The sequence below is a fragment of the Phoca vitulina genome, unplaced genomic scaffold, assembly GCF_004348235.1.
Source record: "Phoca vitulina isolate PV1807 unplaced genomic scaffold, GSC_HSeal_1.0 scaffold7, whole genome shotgun sequence".
In the NCBI taxonomy this organism is placed as follows: domain Eukaryota; kingdom Metazoa; phylum Chordata; class Mammalia; order Carnivora; family Phocidae; genus Phoca; species Phoca vitulina.
In genome coordinates this window covers 38,775,760-38,796,758 of record NW_022589710.1, presented here as the reverse complement: position 1 = coordinate 38,796,758, position 20,999 = coordinate 38,775,760, and the positions used below count along the sequence as shown (strand labels likewise).

Below are 20,999 nucleotides of genomic sequence, written 5' to 3'. Positions count from 1 at the left end.
CTAATCTCTTATCTTTAAAAAGAAAATACTCTCTCCTGATCTAATACTCTTTTCTAGCTACACTATTTTTCTCTATTTTCTTTCAGAGCCAAAATCCTTTTTCTTTTTTTAAATTTAATTTTATTTAAATTCAATTAATTAAAATATAGTATATTATTAGTTTCAGGGGTAGAATTCAGTGATTCATCAGTTGTATATAACACCAGTGCTCATTACATCACGTGCCCTCCTTAATGCCCATCACCCAGTTACCCCATCCCCCACCCTCCTTTTCATTTTTAAACTTTTTAAATTATAGAAATGGTATATGTTAGGGGCGCCTGGGTGGCTCAGTCGTTAAGCGTCTGCCTTCGGCTCAGGTCATGGTTCCAGGGTCCTGGGATCGAGCCCCGCATCGGGCTCCCTGCTCGGCGGGAAGCCTGCTTCTCCCTCTCCCTCTCCCCCTGCTTGTGATCCCTCTCTCGCTGTGTCTCTGTCAAATAAATACATAAAATCTTTAAAAAAAAAAAAAAAAAAGAAATGGTATATGTTAAATGTAAAAAATTGGAAAATAGTTAAACAAAAAGAAGGAAATAAAAGTCATAACCTTCAAACCCAGAGATATTAATCTGGTATATATCCTCCTGTATTATCCTTATCCTTGTTTTTACCAAAATTCACCATGAGATAGATATATGACAAAAGAACCTGTAACTAGAATATATTAAGAACTCTTAGAACTCATTAAGACCAACAATATGACCTTTTAAATGGGAAAAAAATCTGACAAAAGAAGACAGGGAAACAGCCTATGAAAAATGCTCAATATATGTAAATACAAACCAAAATGATATACCATTACACACTGCTAGAATAATAAATAGGAAACAACTCAAATATCCATCAATAGGTGAGTGGTTAAACAAATTATGGGATACTTATACAATGGAATACTACTTACTCAGCAAGAAGTTACAAAATCTGATACATGCAACACATGGATGAATTTGAAAAATAAGTCAGACACACAAGACTACATATTATCTTATTCCATTTATATGAAATGCCCAGAAAAGGCAAATTTGTAAAAACAGAAAACATATCAGTGAAGGCCTAGGGCCTGGGGAGTGGGAGGGAGGTGGTTATTGTTTGTAAAGGGCCAGGAGGATGCTTAGTGGAATCATGAATGCTTCCATAACCTGACTGTGGTGGCAGATTACACAAGTATATAATATGTCAAAACATACTGAACTATACAATAACTGTACCCATTTTAAGCATATGTAAATTATATCAATAAAGTTGGTTACCAAAAAAAATATGCCCATAACCCCAAAACTATGGGAAAATCTGTGTTTATCCATTATACTTACTTTTATTGAAATGAGATCATGCTATTTATACAATTCTATAACTGCTTTGATTTGATATTGATTTTTAAAATATTTTATTTTTCAAAGTCATTAAATATCCTTTTCAATTCTAGAACAGAAATATAAACATTTTAGTTCTGGTTGGCTGTCATTTACAGGATCAAGTCCAAGTTCCTTAGCATCATCAGTGACTTCTGCTTCTTTTCCAGCCCTATCACCTGGCATTCCTCATGCCTTAACCTTTTTGGTCCAGCCCTAAACTGCTTGTTCTCTGCATGCATCATGATGATTATGAATGCTCCCTATGATGACTATGATGATTATGAATGTTCCCTATGATGCTAGCTCTCCCAGCTACCTGAATTGTCAAAGTAATTCAGCCTATTCAAATTAGAAACAATTTCACAGTTTTGCTGTTCTCCCACAACTTTCTATTCATTACTTCTTCCTGTTTCATTGCACTAGCTAATACCTCCAGAAAAGTGTTGAATATTAGAGGTGAGAGTCTGTAGATTGTCTTATTCCAGGCTTAAAAAGCAATGTGTTGGGTATTTCAGCATTACACAGGATGCTCCCTATTGATACCTGATATTATTTTTTTTATTAAGTTAACAAAATGTGCGTGGCTTTCTAAGAATTTTCATCATCAAGGGTAGGAACTAAATATTTTTCAGGTATCTTTTCCGCATCATCAAGTTGATCATATGGTTTCCTCCTTTTATCTATTCATGTAAGTTAATTATTTTAAAATATTTACCACACAGATCCATCATAAGTTAAATTTAAACTTATTAATATGGCTTATCTGGCTTTCGGGATCTGGACTCTTTTAACTTTTAAGATTGTATCCTACCCTTTACTCATTGTTGAAGAAATAAGCCAGACTTCCTCAGTCACTACAGTCTTTGTACCCTTTGCCAATGGAATGGCTTTTCCTCTTTCCTGGATTTCCTGGCAAATTCCCAATCATTCTTCAAGACTCAGCAAATTAAATTTTAATCTATATTTCTTCCTTTCTCCTGTCCTCTCCCCTTGAATCGGACACATCTATCTCATGCTCTTGGTACCTTACAAATACTGCCATCACAGTACTTTTCATTAGACTGTAATTGTTTATTCATTGTTCTTCCTCAGTGATAGCCTAACAACTTTCACTGATCAATGGACACCTGGGTTAATCCCAGTTATTATCTGAATGCTATAAAGAGTATTTGTACTTAAGTCTTTGTGCGGATATGTTTTCATTTCTCTCAGGTACATACCCAGAAATGGAACTGTTGGGTCATAACATATAGGTACGTTAAGCTTTAGCTTGCCAAACACTTTCCAAAGTGGTAGTACCAATTTATACTCCACCAGTAATGTGTGAGAGTTTCTTTTCTTTTCTTTTTTTTTTTTAAAGATTATTTATTTGACAGAGAGACAGACAGCAAGAGAGGGAACACAAGCAGGGGGAATGGTAGAGGGAGAAGCAGACTCCCCGCTGAGCAGGGAGCCCCACATGGGGCTGGAGCCCAGGACCTTGGGATCATGACCTGAGCCGAAGGCAGACACTTAACTACTGAGCCACCCAGGCGCCCCTAATGTGTGAGAGTTTCAATCGCTTCATAAGTTCACTAACATTTGATACTGCCAGTCTTTTTTTTTTTTAATTTTAGTCATTTTGGTGTCTATGTAGTGGTATCTCATTTTGTTTTAATTTGCATTTCTGTTAGCTAATGATCTGAACCCCTTTTCATACTTATTGGCCATTTGGATTTTGTCTTCTTGTGAGTGTCTCTTCAAGTCCTTTGCCTATTAAAAAAAAAAAACTGAATAGTCTTTTTCTATTAATTTGTGAGAGTTCTTTTGGATTCAAGTTTTTGTTATATATATTTATGCACATGTATATATATATCTCAATATCTCAAAAATCAAATAATAAAATAAAATACTATTTCCTAGTCTGCTGGCTCACATTTTTACTGGATAAGCAGAAGTTCATTAAATGAAACCCAAGTTTTCAACCTTTTCTTGATAAAAGCACTTTAGTGACGAAAAAAACCTTGATTTGTGGTTATTAATAAATACTCTAGATTGTCAAAGATTTAATCTGGATCTCAATATATGAAGTTTTCATAGCCTTTATTATCTATTATATAATATCTAATGTTTAACTAACATAAAAAACTATAAAAATACTATTTAAAAAAGCTATAAAAACAAAGCACACTTCCTAATGTTTTAAGACATTCTTTTGCTAAATTTCTTGTATTTTTTAAATTTTCATGTAAAAATGATACAACTGAAGCATGAGGTACTTTCTTCACTGCATATTAAAATGACTGGAATTAGGAATGCTATAAAAGCAAAACAGTAGGCACTGAGCAGATGAGCAGCCTAGTTAGTCTTAAGCTAGTCAAAAAATATCACCTGACCTCACTATCAATATTCAGAAGAATTGAATTAGGTGATTGGTAGCATTTTTCCAGCTGTAAAATAAAGGCAACGTGTCCATTTAAACTTTTAGCATTTTGTCATCAGATTTAACACTTTGCTATGATGAGCTAAGTATATACTTTTCTTAAGTGTTATGCACTGTAAGTTAGGGCTGCCGCAGAGTTGTGCAGACACAGCTCTGGGGGAAGTTATTCACACAGCAGCACAACCACTTAACACTGTGGCCCTGACTAGGTCCCTCAGTTTGTACTCATTTAAGACTAGTCTCAGCCCAAGGTGACTATCAGCCACATATCCTACCATCATCAAAGCAACACAATTCTTGAGTATTACTGAAGACATTTTAAGGATGTGATAGCAAATATTCAGAAAGTCTCCTTGCTATGGTACTTTTAAAATTGTGAACCATGTAAATATGTTCACTATCCTAAAATTAATTTTCAAATTAATTTTTTAAAGTTCTTTTCAACACTTTCCTTCTCTCCCAAAGCATTTACTCTTTAAGCCATCTGCAGGTTCTTTGCCTCACTCAATCCGGGTGCCTCTTGATACGCAGTCAACTCCTAAAACTTTTTAAGCTATGTTGCCTCTTTTATCCTTTTTCTTTTCACCCTTTCTGTTGTCTGTGCCACTTTCTTTAACTGGAGCAATTTTGGTCTCTCTTGCTTATCTCATTCTCTTTCCCACCCATTGTTCCATTCAACAAAACAAAGGCCCAGGAGGTAGTTAGACAAAGACAGGGAAGAGAATGATTATTATTATGCATTCCTCCCAACCCTACACAATAAAAGTTACCTGTATTTGTGAGTAAATAAAATCAAAGTATGTCGATTATTTTGATCTCTGTAAGGAAAGCAATTTTCAGAAAAATCATTTGGGGGTGCCTGGGTGGCTCAGTCGTTAAGCGTCTGCCTTCAGCTCAGGTCATGATCCCAGAGTCCTGAGATCAAGCCCCGCATCGCATCGGGCTCCCTGCTCAGCAGGAAGCCTGCTTCTCCCTCTCCCGCTCCCCCTGCTTGTGTTCCTGCTCTCACTCTCTCTCTCTCTCTGTGAAATAAATAAATAAAATCTTTAAAAAAAAAAAAAAAAAAGAAAAATCATTTAAGCTATGATAAGTAAAACTGCAGGAATAATTTTTTAATTAAAATTTTTGCGTATTTAATTTCAATAATGAAAGATGAGCACAACGAATGGGTTTCAACTAGTTCTTTTAAATTCTAGTGGACAGAAAATTTCCTCTCTAGAATATGTCCTTAGGTCACACTCTCCTATTCTGGGTGATACAAGACTTCTCTCAGTCACTCTTGCACATAGGATTTTTATCCATTGTATGCACCTAAATAAAGAAAATATATTCTGTGCTCATCTGAAAAAATGCCTCCTAAGCTATTTTAAAGGCCTGTAGATCTCAAAGTCCTACCCTTCCTCAGAGGCCATTTACTGTCTTGTGTCTGGGTTCAATGAAATAGATTTACTTAATGGGCTTCCAGAATTTTTAGTTTTTATAATATCAAAGTAACTTAAAATCCTATAATAATGACAGAATTCCATCCCAAAAAACAGGAGACGGCTTATTTATAACTTTTTAAAACCTTCAATTTAAAAAACGTTTGCAGAATACATTAGACACCGAATATCAACATCCACAAGCAGCAGAAACTAGAACTTCAAAGTCAGCATGTTAACGAGAGAAACTCTCACCATACATTAAAATTTAATTTTTTTGGACCTTCTATAGAGTTTTCATACAGGAAAAACTTCAAAATATCTACAAACAACACATTTTAGAAGTTGTATATTTACGACACCTGGTTATCAGATATGACTTTATCTCATCAGTACTCATCTCAGTTTATAATGTATAATGCTTAAAATAAAACTATACACTTAAAGCACTAAAAAAACTTCCCTTTAGTAAGTTAGACAAATATTTATCTCACTATGCAAATATATAATTTTATATATAAAACTAACACTTCTTTTCATGAAACAGAGCTCTGATTTTGAAGTATATATTTTTTCAGGATAAAATGCATGTAGCAAATTTTTCCTAACACAATAAATTATTAACATGTGATCAACAGTAATTAATTCAAACAAGGCTTATAGTCACATCAGTATTTTCCAATAATACTGCCTTACTAACACTAACAATTAGCCTGTCTATTTCAAGCAGATGTTCAGAATACATACCTCTTGGGCAAGATCTTGTGCACTGGAGATAAGAGGAAAAGGAGGACTGGCCTTGTTCATGTGTACTGTGACAGCGTTGTGTATCTTAAATGCATTCTGGAAATCTTTATTTTGTACAAGTTGTAAAAGCAGTGAGATATCCTCCTGGCTCTGAGAATCTACCAAAGTATGTTGGATATGTTTAAGTGAAGAAAACAAGTCTTCCACTTCTAGTAGGAGAAGGAAAAGGTATCCAAAAATTAATTGTTTGTCTTAATTCAACATGTGTTTTAAGATAAACTTTCTTGAACCAGTAACGATTTAAGTTTTCCCAAAAAAAACCTTGCATATATTTTTGAGAGTTAAATCACTATAATTTTACCTATTTTTAAGTAAAACTCTAAAAATTATACAAAATAGAATAACATTTTTTCCAAGCATTTGAAATATAAAATACATACTCACTATAAAAATAAATGAGGAGGAATACAGAAATAAATTTAAAATCACCAATAGTCCCATCACCTAGAAACTTTTTTTTAAATATCTCTGAGTATTTGCTTTTTTCATTTAACAGTACATTTTAATTATTTTCCCACATCGCCAAGTACTCTTTTAAAAACATTATATATAATGGCTCCATGATACTCGGTTGCATGGCTAAACCATAATTTAAATTACCATTACATTAAAATTGAGCATTCAGGTTACTTCCCTCCCAATTTTCTGCTACTATAAATAATAAGCATTTCAATACATAATGATCACAGCTGAATAAAATTTGTCTGAGAGTCTGATGTTTTCTTAAAATAACTCCTAGAAATAGAATTTTTAAATAAGATTCTGACATTTTAAAAACCAAAAAGCTTTCCAGAGAAGTTTTACTAATTTAATTTACATCCCATTAGCAGTATTTTCACTAATATTCAACTTTACAGTTCTATAAAACCAATTTATTTAATGGGGAAGGTGAGATTTAGTCATATTTACCAGGCACTTCTTTGTGGTCCATAAAACTCTTGTGAACATGTTAGTTTCCTAAAATCATACTGAAAATTGTGGGCATGTGTATGTGTGTACATGCCTGTTAGTGTGCATATGCAGCGCACGCATTTTTCTGGGAGACTGTTATCCCAAAATGGTTAAGAGCCACCAGTTGTTTCTTCCCTGCCCCGCGACAGGTAGATGTGTGCATGTGTGTGTTTTTGTTACATTTGTCAGAAACAGTTTTTTCATTCATCTGTTAACTGTGTCTACGGTAGCTTTTATTATAGAAGTTTTCAACTCTTATATGTTAAGAATGATCCACCTTTTCCTGTGTGATTTCTTTCACTGTTTCTGTGCTTATAAACTCCTTCTGCTAGGTCATTAAATATTTGCCTACATTTCTTTTGGCTTCTTATGGCTTCTACTTCATAATTAACTTTAATCCATCTAGAATTTACTTTGGTATAGATTTGAGGGGAAATTTTAACTTCATTTCTTTTCTTCCAAGTGGTTAACAATTATTCTAACACCACTTACTGAATAATCTTTACTGTTCCACTGATTCATGATACCACCAAAATCTTACATATAATAGGGTCTGTTTCTAGTCCATTGGTCTATCAGAGCCACAATGTTTTATTATAGTAGCATTTCAGTCTTTCCTCATATTGATATGTCAAGTACTTGCTAATTACATTTTCAAAAATGTCTTGACCATTCAAAATGAGTTACAGAATAATTTTTTCAAGGTACTACCCACTCTCTCTCATTCCTCTAAAAAGAGAAGTCTATTGAGATTCTGACTGAAATTAAGCCTGTATGAGTCTGGGAAAAACTTACAGTGGACACTACTGTCTTATACACAGTCACATGGAAAAAACCCTCTCAGCTTAAGTCTTTTTATTAGTTTTCTTCATATACAGCCTGCAGAAAAGCTACTGATTCTTATACATGTATCTTATAATTACTACTATACAGCAGTTAAATTCTTTCATAGATTTGAATAGTTCTTCACAGTTGATTCTTGAGGTTCCTTATCCTTTCCCCCCAAATCAAACCAGATTTAGTCCCTATAAAATATACAGATACACTCTTCAGTAATTTAAAATGCAGCAAATAACTAGGGGAAAAAACTGGAAAGTCAAAACTTGTCAATCGTGTGCCCCAGAGCTAAATAAAACTTGAGAAATAGCTAGAATTTAACCATAAGCTAAGCTAATATCTAGAACACTAGAAAGAGAATATAGATAGGGGAAACTGGGAGATGTTCGTCAGAGTACAAACTGTTGCTTTTTTTTTTTTTTTTTTTTTTAAGATTTTATTTATTTATTTGAGAGAGAGAGTGAGAGACAGAGAGCACGAGAGGGAGGAGGGTCAGAGGGAGAAGCAGACTCCCCGGCTGAGCAGGGAGCCCGATGCGGGACTCGATCCCGGGACTCCAGGATCATGACCTGAGCCGAAGGCAGTCGCTTAACCGACTGAGCCACCCAGGTGCCCCTACAAACTGTTGCTTTTAAGGTGAATAAGTTCTGAGGAGCTACATGATGACTATAGTCAAGAACTACTCTCTCATACTACACACACACAGTAAGTGAAGTTATGGATGTGTTAATTAATTGTGCTAAATATCTCACAATGTATACATCAAATCATCATATTGTACACTTTAAATACATACAATTTTACTTGTCAAATACACTTTAGTAAACCTGGGAGGAAAAAAAGAATATGGATTGTCAGATTCCATCAAATTCAAAGAGGTTACCACAGAATTACCTAAGTATATAAAGAATTCCTAAGAGTATAAAGAATTCAATAGGCTTAAAGTATCTTTAGAGCAAAACAGGAAAACATTTAAATATCTTAAAAGGAAAAAGAATTATAAAACCAACAAAGTAGTTAAAGCAGTAATTGTCTACAATCCTAGGAGGACTATCTTAGACTTCACTGGGTGGATAATGAGATTCCTATTTAAAAGTTTAGTAATTATTTAAAAGAGCTCAGACTGGTTGTCAGGGCAATGAGAAAAATCAAGGGCTTCAGATATCACCACTGACTGTAATCAATAAGCAACTTTAGTCAGCACAAAAGATAACCATCTCTCTATTTTCTGTTCAACACCAAGAATATTTAAACTTTTAAAGGCAAAGGAACTTCTGCATTAATGTCTCCTGGTACCAAAGCCACCCATAAGGACACTGCAATACTGACATTATTAAAAAAATAAAATAAAAATTGTTGTTTTATATTCCAGCTATAATTACTGGTGTTAAGTTGTTATACTATACAGCCTTTCAGACTTTTTATTTTTTTAAAGATTTTATTTATTTGACAGAGAGAGACACAGCGAGAGAGGGAACACAAGCAGGGGGAGTGGGAGAGGGAGAAGCGGGCTTCCCGCTGAGCAGCGAGCCCAATGTGGGGCTCGATCCCAGGACTCTGGGATCATGACCTGAGCTGAAGGCAGCCGCTTAACGACCAAGCCACCCAGGCGCCCCCCTTTCAGACTTAAAAAAAAAAAAAATGCTGATTTAACCATATAGGTCACATAGTAACTGTTTTGCAATCTGTTATTTTCCAATTTCTTTAAAATAAACACCTAAAATTACTGATCAGATAATAAAAACATTTAACTTTGATACATATTGACAAACTGCCCACCAGATAGGTACTAACTACCTTTTCTTGCTTTATCAGAACAATGACTTTTTAATCGAGGATATTTATGAGAATTACTAAGGGAACCTGCAAAGATAGGTCGTGAGAGTTCTACCTCAAACACAGTCAGAATCTCCTTGTCTTCCTGAATGTCATTAAATATAAATACATATGTACTGATTTTAAGTTTATTATAATGTACCCTTCTGGTTAAGAACCACTGACTTAAAAGCTTTATTAACATTGGTTACTATAATATTTTAAGACATGATATACTTGAGACGAAGATAACTGACTGCTATATGGAGTTTTTGTGTCTTTTTTTTATAGTTATTCTGTTTCCTCATTGGCAAATAGTTTTTGTTGCCCTTTTTCTGCTCTGTGGTAAACACAGCATATAATTCTCATATTTAGAATATTTTAAGTATAAAATGAGATAGTATAGTCATATGTCATAGAGAAAAACTAGGGAAAGTAAAGAAGAGTAACTCACACTAGGACGGCTTAATGAGAGATACAACTTGAGATCAATGACCTTATTTCAGATCAGCTCACAGTTAAGACACTGCTCAGATAGGAAATAGGAAATTTTGTTGTTAGTCCAAAATGGATAGTGTAAGGGAATGCAGGTTCCAGAGAAAGATGAAATCTGGCAATTTGTGCATACTGAGTTCTAAAGCCACAAAGACCATGGAGCAGTATAAGAAGAATCCACTTCTTCAAACTTGTAAGGCAATGCTTTTCTGCCACACCAAGGGAATAAAAAAGATACTTTTTTGTTTTTTTGCAGATTCTAGGGTGAAAAGCTGTCCTGAGATGTCTTTTTGCCCCATACAGCAGCATGTAATGTACACAGGTCAGTATTTAGAGGAGCTTATACGTTCTAGCTAAAGATAGCTAGAACCATGTATCTTTAGAAGGAATTTTCTCTAGCTGTTTGTACATCTTCATACACATAATGCATATAATGCATGCGTTTTATTCACCCTCCAAATGCTACTTTTATAATACCATGCAGGAAAGCTGCTCAAAGTACTCTTGTCCTTCAGATCCAAATGTTTTCATTAAGAATGTTTAGTGAACAAGTAGAAAAGCAGACACTCAGTGAGTTAAAACTTCATTAAATATATGTAGATTGACTAGAAGATATAGACTAAACTACATGTAGGTGAAACAAATGAATATCATTTAAGAAAAAATACAAAATACCCAGACCCTGATGAAATTAGTGTTTTTTTAAAGCTTTTTAAAAGGCTTATCAATTTAAAAGACATTAAAAATGATGCTGCCTCTGTCCAATAAGTTTTAAAATCACATAGAAAGCAACAGACACCTACAGCATTAGTCTTAAAATACTAATCACGATATGAGTTCACAATCTTTACTCAGTTCTTTATTAGAAAATTCTGAATGTAATTCTGACAAAGCATCTTTTCTTTGGTATTAAGGTTGATATCTAATGAAAAATTATTGTGGGTAACATCAACTCAGGGATTCTCACTTTGACACACATTCTCATTCACATTTTAGTTTCATATAAAAATTCTTAATTTCAATGGTCAGAATATTTAGTTGTAGGTTAAAAAACCCTTAGGTCCTATATTGTACATCTTTTTTTTTTTTTTTTATTTGAGAGAGAGAGTCAGAGAGAACGAGCACAAGTGGGGAGAGGGGCAGAGCAAGAGGAGCAAGCAGACTCTGTAGTGAGTGGGGAGTCTGATATGGGACTCGATCCCAGGACCCTGAGATCATGACCTGAGCTGAAGTCAGATGCTTAACTGACCTAGCCACCCAGGCGCTCTTATATTGTACATCTTTAAAAGCACTTTACAAATAATTATTATTCAAGAACAGTTAATTTTGTATACACTTAAAGAAATGTTCCATTGTCTGATGCAGGTTATATTTGTTTACTTAAAACAAAACATTCTGTACAATTCCAGAAGGAATTTTTTTTTTTAATTTTTTTTTTTAAAGATTTTATTTTATTTATTTGACAGAGAGAGAGACAGTGAGAGAGGGAATACAAGCAGGGGGAGTGGTAGAGGGAGAAGCAGGCTTCTGTAGAGCAGGGAGCCCGAAGCGGGGCTCGATCCCAGGACCCTGGGATCATGACCTGAGCCGAAGGCAGTCGCTTAATGATCGAGCCACCCAGGTGCCCCCCCAGAAGGAATTTTAAAAATCCAATCAGATACAACTAAATCAGTCCTGTCAAATATGTACCCTCTTCTGTAATTAACAATGAAGATACACAATAAAAAGATGACAGAATCCAGAGAATAGAGACTCCTTTCCCCACTCCCATAAACAGAGACACAACAGAGGAAACACAAGGATAAAGAGCCACATGGACAGAAAAATAGAAAGATACATGGAGAATCACAGGGCTAGCGAGAATGACACAGTGCAGAGAGGGAAGTGGACAAAGAAGGGAGTATTGCAGCAGAGATATAACCACAGTAAGGCAGGACAGAGGGAAGGCAGAAAAGGGGACACTGCAGAGGAGAAGGCGGCAAAGGCAAGTATATCAAATCTGGCTTTGAGGATAAATTCTAGTCTGCCACAGCTTCCCTACAAGAAAGTTCTTTAGATCTAGTTTAAATTCTTTGTCCCACAGTTCGATCTATTTCTTCTTACTTGATGTTCAGTAGAAATTGTTTTAAGTTCCCATCATCTTTTCTAACATTTCTTATAACACTTAAATAATTTAATATTATCTAGATCTATTATATTATCTATTATTTATTATTATATTATCTATTATACATTATTTAAAAAAATTACTTCTATTTGGCATTGGAATACAATTAATCAGATAAATACAAACATACACATAAATCCACAAATCTACCCCCCGCACCCTCTCCTTTCCCCTTGGCCCTCTCCTGGTAGCCTAAAATATAAAAGAATGAAGATTTAAATTAGGCAACAGAAAGCAAAAACCAAGAGTTGCTCTATCTGAAATTCTATCATAGGCAGTCATATGGGAGAACTTTTTGGCTTTAAGGGTACAAAATAAAATTACACAAGGAAGCTAAGGAATCTCCATCTCTGGAGAACTTTCGAAGTAATGGTGATCACCACCTACCCTGGATTAGCTTTGCTTATTTTAACTCATGCTATCATTTACACCCAAATGAAAAGACAGTTTCTAGAGATCTATTCTAGCATCTCATTGTTTAAATAATACAGATTTCCTTAACCTATCCGCAGAAATTTCTGGATTTTAACCAACTTTTAACTTTTTTTCTGAAACTTTTAAAGATTTCTTCTTTTCTCCTAAACTGGACAGTCAAACTGAATATTCATATGAGGACCTTAATATTTCTGAGTATGAGGAAATTATATCAGTTTCCAGTATATCTATCTGCTGAATCAAAATCAGAACATTCATTCTGGAAATCTTTGCTTAAACAGAGGTAGACTTTTTCTTTTTTCTTTCCAAATTTAAGAACATAAAATTCAGATCTTTGATTTTTGGTTGGCAGTGGACCAAGTCAAAATGAATTAAAAAAACAAAAATCAGAAGCTCATGAAAAATCCTGAACAGTAATTACTCATTAACAAATTGGGTTACAAATTAAAAACAAATACCAGTTAAGTATACAGGCAAAGAGAGTTAAGAGAGACAGCACAGGAAAAATCTTATCCCTAAACATGGTAAGACAATGAAAAACTGTCACTGAAGCCCCAAATCTGGGATGAGAATACCTGGGTCCTAATTATTGCTCCATCACTTGTTAGTTGCATTATATGTCACTGGACAACCCACTGCAAGTCTCTGGGCCTTTCTATAAAATGAGTGGGTTTGACTAGGATAGTATTTCTCAAACTTTTGTTGGCAATACACAAAGCTATTTGAAATATAAGATTTATAAATACCTATGTGCAATATATTTTAATGTTTTCTATTTAATCTAGTTCTTAAAAAAATTACTGACTGATAGGATGGCTAAAATTAAAAAACATATAATACAAGTAGAAGCAAGGATGTACAGAAACTGGAACTCTCTACACATTGCTGATGAGAACAGAAAACAGTACAGATACTCTGGAAGCCTCAATAACTTAAACACAGAATTACCACATGACCAGCAATTCCATTCCTAGGTATGTACCCAAAAGAAATTAAAAACAGGTGTTCAAACAGAAACTTGTATGTGAATATGCTTAACACTATTACAGTAGCCAAAAGGTGGAAACAACCCAAATGTTCCATCAGCAGATGAATGGATAAACAAAATGTGGCATGTCCATACAACAGAGTATTCAGCCATGAAAAGGAATGAAGTACTAGTCCATGCTATAACACAATGAATCCTGAAAATAATATGCTATGTAAAAATAAGCCCGTCACAAAAGGTCACATATTGTATGAGTTATAGGAAATGTCCCAAATAAACAAACCTATAAACAGAAAGTAGACTAGGGTTGTTAGGGAGAGGAGAGAATAGGAGTGACTGCTAATGGGTACGGAGTTTCTTTTAATGAGAACACTCCGAAATTATACAGTGGTGATGGTTGCACAATCTTGTGAATATACTAAAAACTCGTGAATAACACACCTTTAAAAGAGTTAATTTTATGGTATATCAATGTCTTTTTTTTTAAGATTTATTTATTTTAGAGAGAGAGAGAGTGTGTGTGTGTAGAAGTGGGGGGAGGGGCGAAAAGTGGAGGGGAGAAAAGTAGACTCCCCGCTGAGCTCAGAGCCCAACACGGGGCTCAATCTCATGACCCTGAAATCATGACATGAGCCAAAACCAAGAGTCGGATGCTTAACGGCCACCCAAGCCACCATATGAATTATATCTTAAAAAATTTGTTATTTTAGAAAAACAAAATGAAAATTTGCTGGTTAAGATCCACAAATTAACTTCAGGGACTAAGAGGTTAGATGATCTCTGGTGGCTTCTGGTTCTTACAAAAGTTAAATTTTAGGGTGCCTGGGTGGCTCAGTCGGTTAAGTGTCTGACTCTTGGTTTCGGCTCAGGTCATGATCTCAGGGTTGTGAAACTGAGCCCGCATTGGGCTCCATGCTCAGCATGGAATCTGCTTGAGATTCTTTTCTCCTCTGCTCCTCCCCCTGCTCCCCCCACCCCCAAATAAATAAATTTAAAAAAAAAAAGCTAAATTTTAGTCAAACTTCAGAAGCTTAAGCTTAGAAAAGTTAAGTAACCTGTCTAATGTCAATAGCAATTAAATGAAAATAAAAAATATTCAAACTCTACATCTGACTCCAGACATCCCTTTCCAATGATTCAATGATGTCCTGCATTTCTGAACATATCATGACACAATGATGCAAGTCTTTGCAAGAAGCAAAAGCTAAAATCTATTATTACTTAATAGGCAGAATGAAGTTTTGATGCAATGTATCAAAGACTGGTATAGCAGTTAATTATTTTTCAGTAGAATTATGCACATTTAACAACCAAACATTACGTGACTATAAACATATTATAATGAATTTTCTAATCTTTACTCTAGATTAGCTCTAATTTTAGCAATCTGAACAAATCAGAAAATTTTCAAACAGACCCAACATTTTAAACATTAAATCTAGTACCCATAAGTCTAATCATGTTACTCCCAGAAAAAAAAGTTCCTCAAGGAATGACTAAAAGAAGCTTGGAAACATCTATAGCAGCTGAGAAAAAATTTAATAATAATTATTAGTTTTTCAGAAGTAGGCTGAACTCAAGGTCACTGGCACTGGAATTTTGTTTGTTGAATTTAAATAAACTTTCCTTAAAGCCAATCTTTAAAAACATTTATCACAGTCTAGCAAAATTCCAGTATATCCCATGGTCAGTCAGAAGTCAAAAAATAACAAAGAAATGTAGAAGATATATTTTACTTTGTAACATCAAATACGGGAATACTATTGACTTTATAGCTGAATACTCAGAGACGTGGCAAAAATAGTAGACACTAATCAAGACTGAAACATGCTATTAATTAATATAATGAAGTATTTTATTCATCCTAATTTTCTGCCCCTTGGCGTACCTTTTATCTTCACACTAACAGCATCTGGTATGAATTAAAAAGCCCCTAATCACGAATTTCAAGGATCTCCTTATTAACCACAAAACATCATGGGTGTGTGTGGGTGGGTGGGTATGCCTTTCCAAAGGTCTCTTCATATGTGATAGATGACAGTGTTTCCTCCTTTATTCCCTTTAAATATTCTATTATATTTACTTGTCTACAACCCTGGCCCCAAATTACTTCTATGTGAATACAAAAACAAACAAAAACAGTGGCACCTGAAATCTAGAGGTATCTGAAAAATGATTCTACTCTACTTCATCCTACTCTAACCTGCTTTGTTATTTTCTCAGAATTTCCCTCATGAAGTAGTTTGTTTTGCTTATGAAAGAGAACAAGACAATGAGATTTTATTTGAAGCAAAGCCAAGTTTTAATAACTCATGCCAATTTTAAGGAAAGCTTCCCTAATATATCAAAATTCTTATAATTTATAATACTAATATTATTTGAAATTAAATTCCCACATCACCCTTTTCTTTTAATAAGGGTCTAAAAATTTTTTAAAAGACTTTATTATTTGTGAGAGCGCATGCACATGAGAGAACATGAGTGGGATGAGGGGCAGAGGGACAAGCCGACTCCCCGCCTGCTGAGCAGGGAGCCCGATGCGGGGCTCAATCCCAGGACCCTAGGATCATGACCTAAGCCGAAGGCAGATGCTTAACAGATTGAGCCACCCAGGCACCCCTTTTAATAAGATTCTGACTGCTTTTAAACAAGCAAGTTCAGTTCATCCTTTCAGAATATTTTCTATCAATTCCATCCCTGCGCTTTTATTATTAAACAGTACCTAATTTATAAATCCTTTCATTAAAAACCACTACCCTCAAATAAATAAATAAAATCTTAAAAAAAAAAAAAACCACGACCCAAAGTATCTAACCTTCCAATCATATTTTCAATTCTTAAAATAGTATTTTCTCTACTCACAGATAAATGATGATGTATCACTGGAAACTGATGGCTTCCTCTTAAAGAAAGAAATTAGTTGTCGCATCCTTCCCTCATTTAAAACAAGGTGGCTGTTTCTGGCTGTGAAAAGGCTGAGCAGTTGCCTCTGGCATGTGTTTATTAATTAAAATACTGGCAGGGAGACACTACTTTAAGGGAGTACTTCTGTTGTAGTTTGATGTGTTAGCAAATTATGTACAGGAAAAAAATGTTTGGTATAAAGCTATTACACTTCATTTTAAAATGAAAACTTAAAACTCAGTATATCCAAAAATGAAGCTTTGACTGGCAATAACAACTCTATAACTTCCACTAACTTATCATGTTTTCTATAATTAACACATTTGTGTTGAGTCTATCAGCAATAAACCTATTACTTATTTCTCAAAGTATTAAGTATTCTTTTCAAAAATTGAATTACAGATACCTCTTACATTTTTTAAAAAAAGATTTATTTGTGAGAGGAAGAGAGCACATGAGTGGGAGGGGCAGAGGGAAAGGGAGAGAGAATCTCAAGCAGGCTCCATGCTGAGCGTGGAGCCCGATGGGGGACTTGATCTCACAACCCTGAGATCATGACCTAAACTGAAACTGAGAGTCAGACTCTTAACCAATTGTGCCACCAGGTGCCCCTGGTATTACATTTTGAACTACTTTAAAACAAAATATGTGAAACAGCCTTAAATTCAAGGACTGCACAAAGGTATTTTTGAAAACCACAGTGGACTGCAAGCTGGAAGAAAATATAGCTGTCCTTTAATCTACACTTGCAGAAAAGTTAGGCAAGCAACATATAAACAGAAATAGGAAAAAGCAAAAAATTTGAGAGAAATGGTCTCCAATCTTCTGTGCTTAGGGAAAAAAAAAGTTTCACTAAAGTGAATCTGGCTTAAGCTGTATTTGTTTCTTTACTGAGAGTACATGAATATTATCTATTAGATAGATTTTTCTGCCTGATCTAAGTAGAGCAAATGGACAAATACATTAATCTTAATTTAAAAATTTAAAAATTTAAAAGAAAAAAGGAATAATCAATCCAGGCTTGGGCTGGATATATTACAATGTAATCATTCTCCAAGTCAGAGAGAATATTTACAAGAATATTTTAATAAAAAACAATGGAGGGGTGCCTGGGTGGCTCAGTTGGTTCAGCGTCTGCCTTCCTCAGGTCATGATCCCAGGGTCCTGGGATCGAGCCCTGCATTGGGCTCCCTGCTCAGTGGACAGCCTGCTTTACCTTCTCCCTCTGCCCCTCCCATCCCTGCTCGTGTTCCCTCTCTATCTCAAGTAAATTAAAAAAATCAAAAAAAAAAAAGGAGTGGTGGGAGATGAGGGCCAGTAAGAGGCAATCGGGAATTAAATATTTTTACTCTAATAAAACTCTTTGGAAAAAAGAGCATAAAATTCTTTCAGGTAAATGTATTTTGAAAATATGTATTTTTTCTGTTTTCACTATAGTTTTTTTTTTTTTTAAAGGAGACAAAGTTTATTGAATACACTGTGAGAGAGCAGTGGGCAGGACAGCAAGGGAGATGCTGTCTGCCTGTTTTCACTATAATTAAAATGCCTGAAGGCATTTACCAGACTTCACTATCACTGCACACATCTGATTTTTTAAAACACAGAGAAGCATGCATGTTGCTTTCTGTCAAGAAACGTGGTTCCTTAATAAATTTATAACAAAGAAGATGATGTGATATAGTAGAAACTGTTTCAGACTTAAAACATAGAGACTTTGTGAGGAACAAATCTAGTATATATGGTATCTTTGGGAAAATTACCTTGCTACTACTCCTGGTAGCAAGAGTTCTGATCCAGTGAGTGAAGAGCACACTGGACATCATTCTTTACTCAAACTCTTTGGAGTACACCAACTGCACACCTAGATCAAGCAAATTCAGACTTGGCTCTACCACTTATTAGCCTGGAATCTTAAACAGTGAGTTAACTCAATTTCAATTTCTTTATTTCCAAAATGGAGATTATAAAGTCCTGTTAATAGAATTATTGTGGATATCACATAGGATGGTATGAGTACAGAGCTCAATAGACACTTAAATGAATGGAAGAACAACGACAATGAAAACTCTCTCCTTCCATAGAAAAGTGGAAGTAAAAAAAGAAAAAAAAAAGTGGAAGTAGCTCTATTTTCACATCTATAAATAATAAATGCCAATAAATAGAATACTTAATTTGAGTTAACCTGGTTTTAAGGGAACGCAAATTAATGTATACCCATAACACCAGTTCACAGATTATTCGTGTGTGTGTGTGTGTGTGTGTGTGTGTGTGTGTGTGTAGGAAGGGAAGGAAGTACGTTCAATGATCAAATATTCTAAGTTTGGAAACATATATTTGACATCAATCTCCCTTGCAGATTCATAATGCATATTAGCACTCTAAAGGATCTAAAGTCCTATAATAGAGGTTTAACTTATTTAACCCACTGTTCTCAAAATTTATTTAGTCATAGATTTCTTTTTTGTTTACATCTACTAATAACTCATGGCGCTGTTTTGTTTTTGTTTTTGTTTTTTTCACAGAATGGAGTTTGGTAGTTTTGAGTCATGTTTTATGTGTATGATGCCATCGGAACAGCTCCACTTCTTATTGGCAGTCATTAATTAAAGAAAATCAAACAGATTATAAGTTACAGATAATAATTTCATTACAATTTTACAAACTTCAAGGAAATCAAATTCAAAACCTGAAAAACTGCTTTTCAGTAATTTTGATATAAAAGTTTGAGTTTGAAATAAAAGGTGAATTTCAAGGCTATGAATGTTAGCCCACATATAGAAATTTTTAGTTCAAAGATTGTATCTAAAAACCATATAGTGACTGAACATTTTAGCTATATGCTTTAGCTCTATGTGACTAAAAGTAAACAATGATGGTTGGTTATATGGCCTTTGCATGAAAAGAACTTATCTTGGTCTGAATTCAAATTGCTATTACTTACATTCTATTATACTCCTCTTCCTTCCTGTACACATTTATGTTAAAGCAAGAGAAACAAAAGTATTTTCTATTTTTCTATTTCCTATTATACTGCTGTATTTACTTACCTAGTATTTTCACAGCATAATGAGGACTTTCTAAGACAATTCCTTCCTCTGTATCAAATATAGGGTTATCTATTCCAGTCTTTGGAGGAATTTGGGCTAGTTTCTTAAGTCTCATGGAAGAATTAAGGTCAAGTTCTTGTTTTTTCCCTTCTTCTTCTCGCCTACGCCTCATGTCTTCCTGTTGTTGCCGAATACGCTCCAACTGTGCACTTCGACGTACTGGCATCATCCTGGTGCCCAAATCTCCGGGGCAGTCAACAGCCATCTCTCGATGCTTCTGATGTTCCTCTGGTGATGCAAGATCAACATTTTTTACTTCGCTGTCTGATTCCTCAGTAACATGCCCATTCATATGGGATGTTGTCATGGTTATCTATAAAAACCTGTACCACTTTTTATAAATCAATTTCTCCTATAAAGCCAATCTCTTGATTCTGTAGTATAAAATCCATGTTACTTCAAAAAAAAACAAAAAAACAAAAAACTTCTCACATCACATAATAATGCTATGAAATGTATCCATGAAGGAAATCTAAGGGGAAAGATGGGGAAAAAAAGTATAAGAATTACAACATAAAAGTAGATTTTACACAGCCCACTTCCAATCTATACACAATATAGTATCTCGTAAGTGTACAACATTATTTGGCTATATAGGTTAAGTACTTTCCTTTCATTTTACAGATAATGCTGAAAAAAATCAAGGTATTAAAAAAAAATCCCCTCCCAAGAATTTGAAGCATACTGTTTAATTCTATAGCTGAGAAAAATCAATGTATCAGAAAGTTTAGCAAAGTGGGAAAGTAATAAAGTTTTAGGTACTAGTCTGGTAGAGAATAGGTGCTTAAGGTTTAAAGATGTTTTGATCATCTTTGTATAGTCTCAACACAGTACTTTACACTCAATTAATACAGGAGATTGAAATAACTTCTTAGTTAACCGCTAAAGAAATGGGCATATAGCAAGCCATGTTGGTGTCTCACTTGAGATTAAGGCAGTATTGTGGGGGACAATTCACTTTTAGGAGTTTATGAGATGCAGGAGATACCTAATGAAAAAGAAACTTTAATTAGCAGCTAAGGCATCTATAGGATAAAATCACATTAAGTGAGAAAAAGACTATGTGGGTTATCAGTCCTTATAACCAGGCACAATAAAAAAAGAATTAAGAGTTAATTCTTTATGAGGACTCATTCAGAGAATATGGTTGATCTGCTACTACCCAAAAATGTTAAAGTCACACTGCACAGCAAATAAGAATATATTGGACTTAGAGACCAGAAACTGAATTTTAATTCTGCCGCTGCCGGTTCTTC

The 20,999-nt window shown here is 34.6% G+C and overlaps 1 protein-coding gene across 5 annotated transcripts in view; it reads right to left on the bottom strand.

Annotated features, from left to right (window-relative positions):
* The window catches only part of MPP5 (membrane palmitoylated protein 5), a 79,774-nt gene that overhangs the window by 32,938 nt on the left and 25,837 nt on the right, over positions 1–20,999 (bottom strand). For 4 of the 5 annotated variants that reach the window (XM_032405353.1, XM_032405351.1, XM_032405354.1 and 1 more), the window contains exons 3-4: positions 19,684–20,215; positions 5,985–6,193 (exon numbers count right to left, since the gene is read on the bottom strand). In XM_032405353.1, coding sequence (XP_032261244.1) covers positions 5,985–6,193; positions 19,684–20,050 — 576 coding nt within the window. In that variant the 5' untranslated portion in view covers positions 20,051–20,215. The remainder of the gene's footprint in view (positions 1–5,984; positions 6,194–19,683; positions 20,216–20,999) is intronic. The other variant, XM_032405355.1, reaches the window with a different exon arrangement.